We start from the raw sequence: 12,757 nt of genomic DNA on the forward strand, positions 1-12,757 counted from the left end.
GGAAGCCCTAGGGCCATTCTTGTGGTTCTAAATAGTGAGATGACTTTTTAACCAGACAGGAAATTTGAAAGTATAAAAATGGGCTGTAAATAAATCCCCACTTTCCTAGAAACAGACCCATTTTGGTCTGTTCTGCTTCGGGATTCTTATATATATAATTCTATATCCAAGATCTAGTTATTCATTTTTATTTTAATGATCCTCCTCTGCTTCTCTAATACTTCCTGCTTGCTCTTTTTTTTTTTAATAAATTTTTAAATTTATTTGTTTATTTTTGGCTGCGTTGGATCCCCGCTGCTGCACGCGGGCACTCTACAGCCACGGCAAGCGGGGGCCAGCCCTCGCCGCGGCACGCGGGCCCCTCACCACGGTGGCCTCTCCCACCGCAGAGCACAGGCTCCAGGCATGCGAGCCTCAGTAGCCGTGGCCCACAGGCTCAGCAATTGTGGCCTAAGCGTCCTAGAGCACAGGCCCAGCAGTTGTGGCACACGGGTCCAGTCCAGTCGCTTCGCGGCACGTGGGATCCTCCCAGACCAGGGATCGAACCCACGTTCTCTGCACTGGCAGTCAGACTTCCAACCACCGCGCCACCAGGGAAGACCCCCTGCTTGCTCTTGAGTAAAATAAACTACTGATTGCTTGGCCTCTGTCTAGATCACCTAGCTTCTAGATCTTTGGTTAAATAACGACATCTGCCTAGTTCTTTCCCCATCGTGACTCCCCATTGATCATCCCTTTCCCATATCAGCTTTTATATCCATGTCTTGACTGTTTCCTCTACCTCTTGGTTTTAAATTATTGACAACTCACTGGAGTATATTCGAATCCAAGGTGTTTAAGGTTGGCTTTTATTAGTTTGCTTTTTTACTTTACATTTAGGGATTAGAAGTGAGAGTAGTTTAGAAGGAGATACAGTTCAAGATAAGTACTAAAGCCATATTAAAGAAATAAAATAAGTTTGTCCATTCACTTTTCTCTTTGACTAAGACTATGGTGGGAATTTTTTTTTTCCACAGAAGGCTACACTTAAGTAAAAATTCACTTAATTTAGATATTTTTAAAAGGTAATTGATACATCAAAAATTGTCACTTTCTTTTTCTTTTTTTTTTTGGCCATGCCATGCACCTTGTAGGATCTTAGTTCCCCAACCAGGGATCAAACCCATGCCCCCTGCAATGGAAGCGTGGAGTCCTAACCAATGGACCACCAGGGAATTTACGAATTGTCACTTTCTTTTAAAAAAATTTTTTAGAGGTGGGAAGGGGAAAGAAATGTGGTAACAGAGTAAGAAAAGTGATTCCACAGTACAGGCAGAGAGATCCATCTTTTCCTTTTAAATAAGAGGCAGGAAAAGGAGATAGATACAGAAACCGAGATAGATTTAGGGGCTGTTCATGTGCCCTGCATTATACTAAGCATTTTACGTTCATTATCTCATTTAATTTTCACAACTTCCCACTTTACATCTGAGAGAACAGGCTTAAAGCCCTGAGTAACTTGCCCAAGACCACACAACTTGTAAACAGCTCCAGTCTGACTTTTAACTTCACACCCTCAACAGCTTTGCCTCTCTGGGTGGGTAAGAAAGTTACTCGTAGGTGAGACTGATGTTTGTTAAGTAGGAGTAAAGTTCATCTTTCAATTTATAAAATTCCTTAGAAATCCTCTCGTCTCACTGCTTCTGTATCACTTTATAAGAAAAGAAAACTAAGGTCCAAAGACTTTAAATAATTCAAATCCAAGCTAGTTAAACAGAAATATTCAGGCAGTGCTTTCCTCTGTATTTTAAAGGCTGGAATTACTTAACTTTTGTATTACATAATCAGGTTTTCTTCTATTTTACCAATTTACAAAATGTGATAGTATTATGTATATTGTTAATAAAAGTAACGTATATACTCTATATAGAATTATCAGAGTATTTTAGATAGAACAAGTTTTCGTTCAGTCTTCTTTTGTGATTTAATTGCCCATTTAAAAAAAATTATAAAAACTATCTAATGTCATTTGTTTTTTATGTAATAATAAACATACATTTTATACATTAATAAACAATTTATTAATTTAATATATGCATTCTGTATTTTTTTGTGAAATTAATATTTTAAAGACTGGTGAGTGAGATTAGGCAGAAGATTTAAGGCTTAGAAAAGAAAGCTTTGTCTAAATATTAACAGAAGTGCTGGGATACAAAAACAAGAAATATTCTTTTTTTTTTTTTTTTTCCTTTTTGGCCGCGCCATGCGGCTTGCGGGATCTTAGTTCCCCAACCAGGGATTGAACCCGGGCCACAGCAGTGAAAGCGCCAGGTCCTAAACACTGGACCTCCAGGGAATCCCCAAGAAATATTCTTGATGGTGATTTAATTGTAGACTCTCAGGAACAAATGGGCCTAAAGTATTAAGTACTATACGGACACATGCTTTGTTATTTTAAGTAATAACCAGCATTGTTGACAGTGGACCAGTTACAGGCTTTTTTTGATAAATGTCAAGATCTAAAAGAGGAAGAAATTGAGGCTGATGGTCCATGAGAAGACAGGTCACCTATACCAAGAAATGGATACTTTTAGTTAAAACTTTTAAATATTCATGTGCTATGGATGATAGTAGCTTTCAATAGAAACGCTCCCAGAATTTACCTATCCTAAAGTGTCATTTGGAGGAAAATTATTGATAAGATTATATTTCCTTTCCAACAAACAGCCAATCTAATATATGATCTATACAAAATAAACTGTAAAACTTAGATATTATATAATATGTTGAAACGCATTGTGATAAGTATAAAGAGAAGGGTCAGATCTATTCAGTGGAAAATTAGTTTTTCTCTTAAATTATCCCAGAACAAGGTAGACCCTAACTGGGTATTAAAAATATGTTAGGTAGTGAGACTGCATGGGTGAATAAAACATGGCTCTGGTCCTCAAGGAGCTTAAAATTTATTAAGAGAGATGATTAAGTAAACAGACAACTGCAACTCAATGTATAAAGTGCTATAATACTGTTAAGTCCAGAATTCTATGAAGTCACATAAAAGGGGCACTAATACCAGAGTAAGGTGGGATCATTACTACCCATGAGATGAATCCTCAAGCACTTAGCATAGTGCTAAGCATATGGTAGGCATTCAATATTTGATAAATTGGAACATAGCTGATTTAAAAAAGAAAACAAAACATGAGCCTGGACTTAATATTTGCTTAAAACAATGTCTTTAAACTTTATACCAAAATGTGTTTCTTTATGAATCCCTTTCATGTTGCAATAGTAATTTCAGAGACCTTGTAAATTAATCAGTACCTACAGCTGATTCTTGAATGTAACTGCTACTAGACAACAGGAAAGACTTTGTACTTTAGGAGGAGCTGTGTCCCATAGTGCTGGACACATAGTAAATGTTCAAAAATAACAACTACTTAGTTTGTTTTAAAGCTTCAGAATTTATTCAGTAATTCTCTACCCTCACCACCAAATTCTTTAAAGGAATTTCTTATTATTATTAAGATTGTGTATAAGTGAGAACTTGAAAAGTATGATTCTTGTGCAATAATAAACACTATATTAACCAGTGGGAACTCTGAACAAGTAAATGAAAGTCTTGTCCTTGGCAAATCTGAAATAAAAATGGCTTACAAACGTTATATGGTATACTAGGGACACTTTACATATGATTGGAGTTAAAACTAATGCATATGAGCAATTAGAGATCAATGCTAAATTCTATGGTAATGACTGTAAATACATTATGACTTCATTGATTAATTCAATAAATGTTAGGCTCCAACTTTATGATACAGCCTACAGTAGGTCCAGAGATAGATTAAAAAATATAGTCTGGGGAACGAGGAGGAAAACATAATCATTGTACAGTGTGATTTAATGCTACTATAGAAAAAGTACAAAGTACTGTTGTTGGTGTACAAATTAAGAGCAGCTAATGGTGCAGAGAAGGAAAAATTGATATGAAATGGATTAGTCATATGTGCTTAATTTTTTTTAAAAACAGGCGATATAATTTTATTGTGACTGTGTCTTATTTGTTATCTGATGTATTTTTTAGGAACTTGTATAGTATTTTTCTATTTTGTGAAATGAGATTAAAAAACCCCAAGGGCTATTTATAAGTTATGAATTAGTTGAACATGCCAAGAACTCCTATTTCTCATCATACTGTAGTGTACCTTTTATAAACTATATTCAAAGCCAAGTAGATATAATTCAGTGAGCAAATAAGATATCTACTTGGTCAACTATTTAGTATGTTGTGCAGATCTAACCAGTAGGAATAATTATATGTTTTAAAAATATTATACAATTTCTCTTAAATATTAACTAGCTTTGATCAATTTAACAGTCCTTTTTCTTATGTCTTATTAAGGGTCTACTGTATTTGTTGGTAACAGACCAGGGGTTTCTCACTGAAGAAAAAGTTGTTTGGGAAAGCCTACACAATGTTGATGGCGATGGAAATTTCTGTGACTCAGAATTTCATCTGCGACCTCCTTCTGATCCTGAAACTGTATACAGAGGACAACAAGATCAGATAGATCAGGTAAATTTGTTGTTTTATCTTCATCATATTGTTTAAAGTGCTCATTCCTTTCAAATGTGAATTTAGTCATCCAAATTTTTGAACTAAAGATTTGTTCATTAATATACTTGTGAAATTTTCCTGACAATTCCTAAATAGGTAAGTTATTATTCTACATGTACATTAATTGTACACTTTGGTTCAGAAGGCCAGATTATATTGAACTGTGAAGGTCATGGTAAAAAGTTTAAATTTTATTCTAATTGTAGTAGGGAAGGTATGCCAAGTATTAAACATGGAAGTGACATGATCTACTTTACCTTTTTTAAAATTGAGGTAACATTAGTTTATAACATTATATGTTTCATGTGTATAACAGTATATTTCTACTTCTGTAAAAAAATATGGAATGCTTCACAAATTTGCGTGTCATCCTTGCATAGGAGCCGTGCTAATCTTCTCTGTATCGTTCCAATTTTAGTATTTATGCTGCCGAAGTGAGCACTATTATACCTTTTTAAAAACCTGCTATGTGGCAAATGCATAGGAAGGACATGGTTGTAAGCAGACTAGCAGTCCAAGCAAGAGGTGATGATGGCTTAGCCTTGGTGGTAGAGATGAAGAGACAAGTACATATTTGAGGTCTATTTTGGTTAGTCAGAAAAAGTAGAAAAGAAAGAGTCTTGAAGATAGCATACACTGGATAAATAGTAGGTGGGTGTTCTAAGCCTTAGAGTCCAAGGTAAGGAGGAACAGACACTTACAGCAGGAGCTGCACTACTGAGCAGAATTCTTATTTAGAACTGAGACAGATGAGATTTTTGCCTGCTATTGGTTGGTAGGCTTAGAGCCACAAGTGTGTTTATTACTAGAAGTATAACAGTGATGTGACATTTTCCTCAACTGAGGCAGAAATATGTTTATGTTAAACAGTTGGCACATGTTTCGCTGATAACAATTTTTTTTTTTTTCACTGATAACAATTTAAGTGCATACTGTGTTCATTTAACCATTATTCATTGAGCAGTTGTATTGAGCACTATAACTACGTCCTGGGGACACAAAGATAAATCATTCAGTCCTGTCCTCAAAGATTCTGCAGTCTAGTTGGGGGGGCAGGTATTTGACCAACTAATGTTATATGTTAAGTTCTATAATGGTAATTTGAATAGCAAGCTATGAATGGACAAAAGCATACTCGATCCAAACAAATGCTGATCTTTCTAGGACTCTTGGCTCTCCTTTGACAAACAGCCATAATAATCAACATACTCATTTTCCTTCAGAAGATATACAGGGGCATGGTTTTTTAAGTTTTACTTAAGAGAAATATACAGGATTTTTCTAACCACTGTATGTAAAAAATAGTGGCACAGGAATGAAGTAAAGCAATAGATTGCCACAGTAATCTAGTCGTAAGGTGTTGAGAATATATTTATGATATTGTCTTTAAAAGTAGCAAGGAAGGGACTTGGCAAAGAGCAGAGTTTGAAGAATTGAGGAGAAAAATTTGAAGGACAAATTCTTGATGTCAGTAAGATAATCATGCTAGATAGTACAAGGTCTTCACAGGCAACAACCTTTTACATATCCTCTGTGGTTATTTAAAATTCTCTTATTTTGAGGGTAGATTGGGGGAGGTGCACAAGAGTAGTCAAGTTTCATTCAGCACTAATTCTTAATAAAAGTGGATGTTATGTTAGATAATATAACTTTTGACCAAAGATGCATCACTTTCTCTCATAGGAAATAATCTGGGTGTGTGTGTAGGAGGAGAAGGGCATAGTTAAGTAACTGAATATGATTGTATGATGGACAGCTATGTTGGCTTTAAAAATCATCTTTTGGAAGAATATTTAATAAATAATCTTGGGAAGTTCTTATGACTTTTTTTTAAACAGAAGACTTTTATGGCATTAAATGGAAAAGAAAGCAGATTATGATAGTTTCAGGGGTTGGGAGATGGGCGATGTGTTTGTGTTTGTATGTGAATATAGAAAAAAATGATTAATATATAACAATTATATATTGTTAACAGTAGTTGGCTCTGTGTAATGATATTATGGTAATCTTAACTTTCTTATTTATGCTTTTTTCCTTTGTAACAATTTTCTACAGACATGTGGGGGTTTTTTTTTAAGCTTTTCTGAATGCCTTATATACTGCTTCTAGAAAGAATTCCAAATGAATATTTAAAATATTTATAACAATGGCTAAATCACTGAAATAATTTCATACCTCCCAAACAGAAATAAACAGAAAACTTCTATTTTTACATTTACCCTCTGGTATGTTTTTTAAAAGCCACTCTCATAGGTTTGTAGATATAACCCCTATATTCACACACGTTAGTTCTTGGATAAAATCTCATAGCTAAAAATGGTTATCATTTAATTTCTTAGGACTATCTTATGGCATTATCTCTACAACAAGAACAGCAGAGCCAAGAGATCAATTGGGAACAAATACCTGAAGGAATCAGTGATTTGGAACTAGCAAAGAAACTCCAAGAAGAAGAAGATAGACGAGCTTCTCAATATTACCAGGAACAGGAACAAGCAGCAGCAGCTGCTGCTTCTGCTTCTACACAGGCCCAGGTAAAAACTAGTGTTCTGATTCTTAAATAAAATGATCACTTTAGCAATAAAGAAATTTGTGCTGAGATAAAAACTTTTAAGTTAGGTATTGACTCTGTTAGCATTTTTAGCATCCATGGATTTTATGACGTTGTCCTAAGTTTGTGATTATCTTAATATATTTCTAATTTAGTTAAATTTACTTTTTCTGAGGTTCTGATGGGAAGATTTTCCAAATTTATTAAGTTCTTAATAGCTTCAAACAATATAAACCAATTTGAACAAATCTTTCCTCTCACTTAGAAGGCAGCATGAGGTACTGCTGGAAAGAATGTAGACTTTGGAGCCAGATAAATGTGGATTTGCATTTTCTGCTTCTGTCTCCCCTTACTAGGTGCAACATGGACAAAGTCCTCTACGTCTCTTAGCTTCATTTTCCCTATCTGGAAAAAAGAAGATAATACTTAACCCTTAGGTTTGTGGTTAAGAATAAATAATGTTAGCATTTAATCCAATGTTTGACATGTGCTAAGTATTCAACAAAGGTTAGCACCTTTCCACTTTCCCCAGCTAAAATGTTTTAAGCACTGAAAATGTAAGGGGGTTTCTATTTCTTAAATCTCATTTCATTAAGTGAAAAAAATATTTCCCTTCTTTTATGTTTGTACCATGCTAGAACTATTCCTTTGATTTGGGTATTCAAGAAAACTTGATGCCCTTTAAGTTCTGATGAAACTTTAAATATAGAGGTCTCTATTTAAATAGGTATAACATTTCTATTTCTAGAAATATTGACTACTCCAAGCTTAAAATTTAAAACCTACCATGTTGTGATTAGCTTTTCACTAAAAAAGTTCTCTCATTTCACAGAATACACATTTCACACTCTGAGTCCTCAGGGTTTTTTTTCCCTGCTTTTAAAATCTGTTTATTATAGTATTTAACGAGATCTTGGAGAACTATTGTAGCTTGCCAAAAGGTGTCACTTTCTTTAACATTTCCTGAACTTTAACATAAGTTATCTTGAATTTGAGTCTTCAGGCAGTATAATGCTATATGTTATTTATTGTTTGAAGTTCCATTTACTTAGAATAATGGATACATTAATTATATCTATTCTGAATGATAGAGGCAGTTATTCAGATACCATATCACATAACAAGTCTATACACCAATAGCCTTTTTCCATTAATAATTCCTTTCACTCCCGTAGTTTTTCTTTCTAGATAACTATGCTTAAGCATCTTGGACAAATTGTGGTAATTTTTTCCTGTTTATTTTTCTTAAAGCAAAGCCAGCCAGCACAAGCCTCTCCATCGAGTGGCAGACAATCTGGGAATAGTGAACGTAAACGAAAGGAACCTCGAGAAAAAGATAAAGAAAAAGAAAAGGAAAAAAATAGCTGTGTCATTTTGTAACAAGTGTGGATCTTGTTGGAACCATCTGTATGTCTTCAGAAACAAAACCATAGGAGGAAAGGAAGAAAAACCGATAAATACCGTCTGTGCCTGATTTCCCAATGGATTTTGTTCATGTTTTTCAGGGGAAAGGTTGTTACTTAGTTACAATCAGACTTTTTCAAGTCACACAGTACACTCTTTATGAGCTGGAGTTTCATGTTACAAGTTGAAAATGCTGTGTGTTGTCATTCATGAAAAATAATGCACTTGTAGCCAAATAAGCAAATCACAGCAAATTTGTGTCATAGTGACATTCATAACTCATATCAGTTAGTAAGCTATTTCATCTTCTGTTCTAACAATGAATAGAGGTAATTGATTTTGTCTGATTCCTTCCTCAAATCTAAATATTAGCACAATAATTTCTGAAATTAATTTTTACAATGTTAAATTATGATCTAATCCATGAGAAACCAGGGGTTTAATATAGATTTAAAAAGAAAAAGAAAAGATAAAAATAACAAGAATAAATAACCCTCAATTGTATATTGGACTAGTTCAGCCCTTGAACAGCTTTACCTTTCTTTAGGAATGTACATTTTAGATATATCTTGAGAACTGATAATGGAGCTTGGATTTAATTTAGATAGAAAAAAAAAGATTTGTATTTCTTTTCCAATAAAAAAAAATTACATAACACCAATACTCATCAAAATCAAATCTTAATAACTTTGTAGTGTTATAAAATTTGAGGAATTTTGAAATCTTTAATATAGGTTACTTGGACCACAGTTACTATTTATTGATAGTGTGATAAGTGAGTATAAAGAGGAAACCATGTGGATGCTAGGCCTTGTAAATATGGAGATGTAGAAATAGAAAAGGAGGTAGTTCAGTGTCTATCTTTTTCTAGAATTACCTTGAACCTTAAATTTTAAATCATGTTTATTTTCTAGAAAATTAAGTATACTTATTAAAACCAACAAAAAAGCACATTTTTGAAAGGATGTTAGATAATCTCTGAGTCTAGTGGAAAAGCATTAGTAAAAATCTGTTTGAGGATAAGAATTTGGAGGAATTTATGTAGAAGCAATCAGATTATTCTAACTTATGAGAACCAAATAAACCTATAACATCTTACAGTGTTTCTAGGATTCAGAAAGAATATTTATTGAACTTTATTATGAGGCAACACATATTTTCCTGTATTTCTATAGTTTGGAAAACTATCCTTAATAGTCCTTTTTATATGCTTTATATTTAAAAGTTTGTTTTAGTCATTTTTGAAAAGACTATTGCTGCTGCAAGTAGTTACGTGATTTACATTCTAAGCCTCAGTAAATTTGTTTGTTCAAGAGCATCTTAATCTAACCTGAGCATCCACTTGGAGAATGCTTTTTGTGGTCTGGGGTGACAAAAGACTACAAAAAAAATGTGGTCTTGATTTCTTAAGCTATGTCCTTAACATTCTCCGTGATCCAGGACCAGATATAAGATAAATCTATATGTAAAAAGTAAAGTCTTATTTATGGAAGAAATTATTCTAAGGGAAATATCCAGGGTCAAGCTGTATCTTTTACATCCTTCTATACTGCATGTCTGTTTATGTTATACCATTTGTTATTCCTTCAAATTTCATATGCTAGCATGATAAGTCATCAGAGAACCTGTTTGGGGTATAAAACTTTCATACAAAATATTTGGTGAGTCTCTTGATAATAACCCAGAATATGTGTATATTGCTAAAGTAATCAAATGTACTACAGAATTCTCTATTGGCTCAAACAAGTTGATTTTTAGGCCAAGTTTATTCTTGATATCACTCTGTTGGTTAAAGGAGGAAACTCAAACCTCAGGGTTTGGTTTTCCCAGAACAGATAGTAGTGACAGTGCATTATATTTTATTAAGAAGCAAAAGAATAAATCCTGAGAAATTTTAAAAAACATATTTGAGGCATATTTTTCCATAATTATATACTTAACTATTTATTGCCCTTGAAAAATATATGTGTAGAAGGTATTCTTCTGTTAATTGTTACTGTCTTAATTTGTTCCAAAGATAACACTGCCATTCTGCAGTCCCATTAGAAGAAAAAAAAAAATTCAGTCAAAACCAGCAGTGCTGCTATCAGATAAGTAAATGTCAGTGTATACTTATAAGAAATAACTAAGAAATGTAATGTGTTTGTTAATTCAACCTTTTTCTATGTAATATTTCCCAGTCAGGCTTTCTTACATTCCTGGAATTCAGTTTGATATACCAAGAGTAATAATGATAAAATGTTTACTTTGAATACTGTGGGGGGAAAATTAAATGTTCCATTCTATTTAAAAAAAAAAAAAAAAAACTTCTGAGAGATACCGTTTTCCCATCCTTGAAAGTTATAAAGAATTTAGAGCTATTATGTCTTTATTTTGCTCAAGTCAACAAATTACATATTCAGACATTTCATTGTTGGTTTAGGTACACTGGAATTTGATAGTGGTATATTAAAGTCTTTCCTTCACAGTATTTTGTAATGCTTGAAAACTGTTACATGTGCACTGCTAGTAGAAATTAGAACTTAAACATTTTTGTTTTTAAGATTTATAGGCTAGATTAGAGACACATTTGCATCAACCAGTCACCTCTTTTGCAACCAGAGCTAGCAAAAGAAGCAGATGAATGAATGGATATGGTCATTGAACTGTCTGATACTTCAAAGACTTTTCCTTAAGGTTAGTGACCAGTCTTTGTTAACAGTATGAAAATTTTCTTCATGTTAATCCCATTGACTCAACAACGCTGTGATTTATAATTTGTTATCAACACTAAAAAATGCATCGTGTGTGTGTGTGTGTGTGTGTGTGTGTGTGAGTGTGTTTCTGAAGCAAGGATCCATGACTTCTAAGAGATTCTCAAAGGAGTCTCAGATTTAAGAATCATCATCACCAAGCTGTTTGAGGCAGCTAAAATTGGAATTAGCTGCTTCCTATAATATGCTGTTTCAATGTGCATAGGTAAAGTAACTTATTTCATGTTTCAAGATGTGAAGTTAGTAGTTGAATGAGACATAGATTTAAGGTTAGGATTAGTCTTTGGAATATATGTATATATTTTTTGTCTAAAATTTCTAGTATTTGACTACTTATGTTTTGAATTCTTCCTCATACTTCTTGATCTCAGCTTAATTAAGCAAGTTACTGTCAGAGATTAGTTGACTGAACCCAACATTAACCATTTTGTACTTTCACAAAACCTTAACACTTTGTTTTTAATGAATCACCAACTCAGTTCACTAAGAGACAGAAGATCTTGAGAGGAAAGAGGACTAGAAGTAAAATATATATTTAAGGAAAGAACTATCATATTAATGTTGGCATATAAAGCAGATATTTGTAAAATTCTGCTGGAGAAAAATCAAGGCAAGAATTTCTAGAACTGTCCTAAAACAATCTCATTTATTTAAAATTTTTTTTAAAAAAAGCAAAAAGCAAATTGATTGTATTTCACTTAACTTTCCTATTCAATGGAGTTATTGTAAAACATGATGGAAAGCTTATGGCTTTTACCTATCACAGAATATTTGGGCATACAACTTAAACTATAATAATACATTTACTAATGTTTGATAAAATAAGATGGAGGCATTAAAGATGGCATATAATTTGTATTTTAAGGTATGGGAAATGTGAAATTCTGAATCATTTTGTCTAAAAACCTGGCTTTTATCTTGCCTTCGGCAAATTTACCATGCCTCAATTTACTCTAAATATCTAAAGGATGCTCATTTTTAGTGCTTTGCACCTTGGAATAAAGGACATAGTATAAGCACAGGGTATTATTGAAATAATCATAAGTATTACATCTTTTGTTCTTGAATGTGTAGATTTTTTCCCCCAATGACAATATTTCTAAAGCCAGTTTTTTGTTTTTTGTTTTTTTAATGCTGTCAAAGTTTGTAGAATTATCTTGTCTTTGAGCATGGCATCATCTCTTCCCCCAATTTTTTTTTTTTTTTTTTTTTTTTTGCTGTGCTGCACAGCATGTGGGATCTTAGTTCCCTGTCCAGGGATCGAACCCGTGCCCCCTGCCAGGGAATTCCCTCTTCCTCAAATGTAGTATTTTACAGTTGCTTTTGTGGTCTGTGGGCTATAGGATCAAAACCAAGAGTATTTTGGGAGTATAAAAGCATTAAAAATCTATTTTTTTTTGATATCTTTCATATTTCTAAATATTTAGATTCTCTTTGCCTCTTCATGGAACA

At 33.3% G+C, this 12,757-nt stretch overlaps 1 protein-coding gene across 4 annotated transcripts in view; it reads left to right on the forward strand.

Annotated features, from left to right (window-relative positions):
- MINDY2 (MINDY lysine 48 deubiquitinase 2) overlaps positions 1–12,355 on the forward strand; it is an 82,616-nt gene extending 70,261 nt beyond the window's left edge. For 2 of the 4 annotated variants that reach the window (XM_082446619.1, XM_082446620.1), the window contains 3 exons: positions 4,382–4,555; positions 6,937–7,131; positions 8,400–12,355. In XM_082446619.1, the coding sequence (XP_082302745.1) occupies positions 4,382–4,555; positions 6,937–7,131; positions 8,400–8,528 (498 nt within the window). In that variant the 3' untranslated portion in view covers positions 8,529–12,355. The remainder of the gene's footprint in view (positions 1–4,381; positions 4,556–6,936; positions 7,132–8,399) is intronic. The other 2 variants (XR_014258781.1, XR_014258782.1) reach the window with 2 other exon arrangements.
- Positions 12,356–12,757: the final 402 nt, after the last annotated feature.

This window comes from Balaenoptera physalus (assembly GCF_965194825.1).
Source record: "Balaenoptera physalus genome assembly, chromosome: 2".
In the NCBI taxonomy this organism is placed as follows: Eukaryota; Metazoa; Chordata; class Mammalia; order Artiodactyla; family Balaenopteridae; genus Balaenoptera; species Balaenoptera physalus.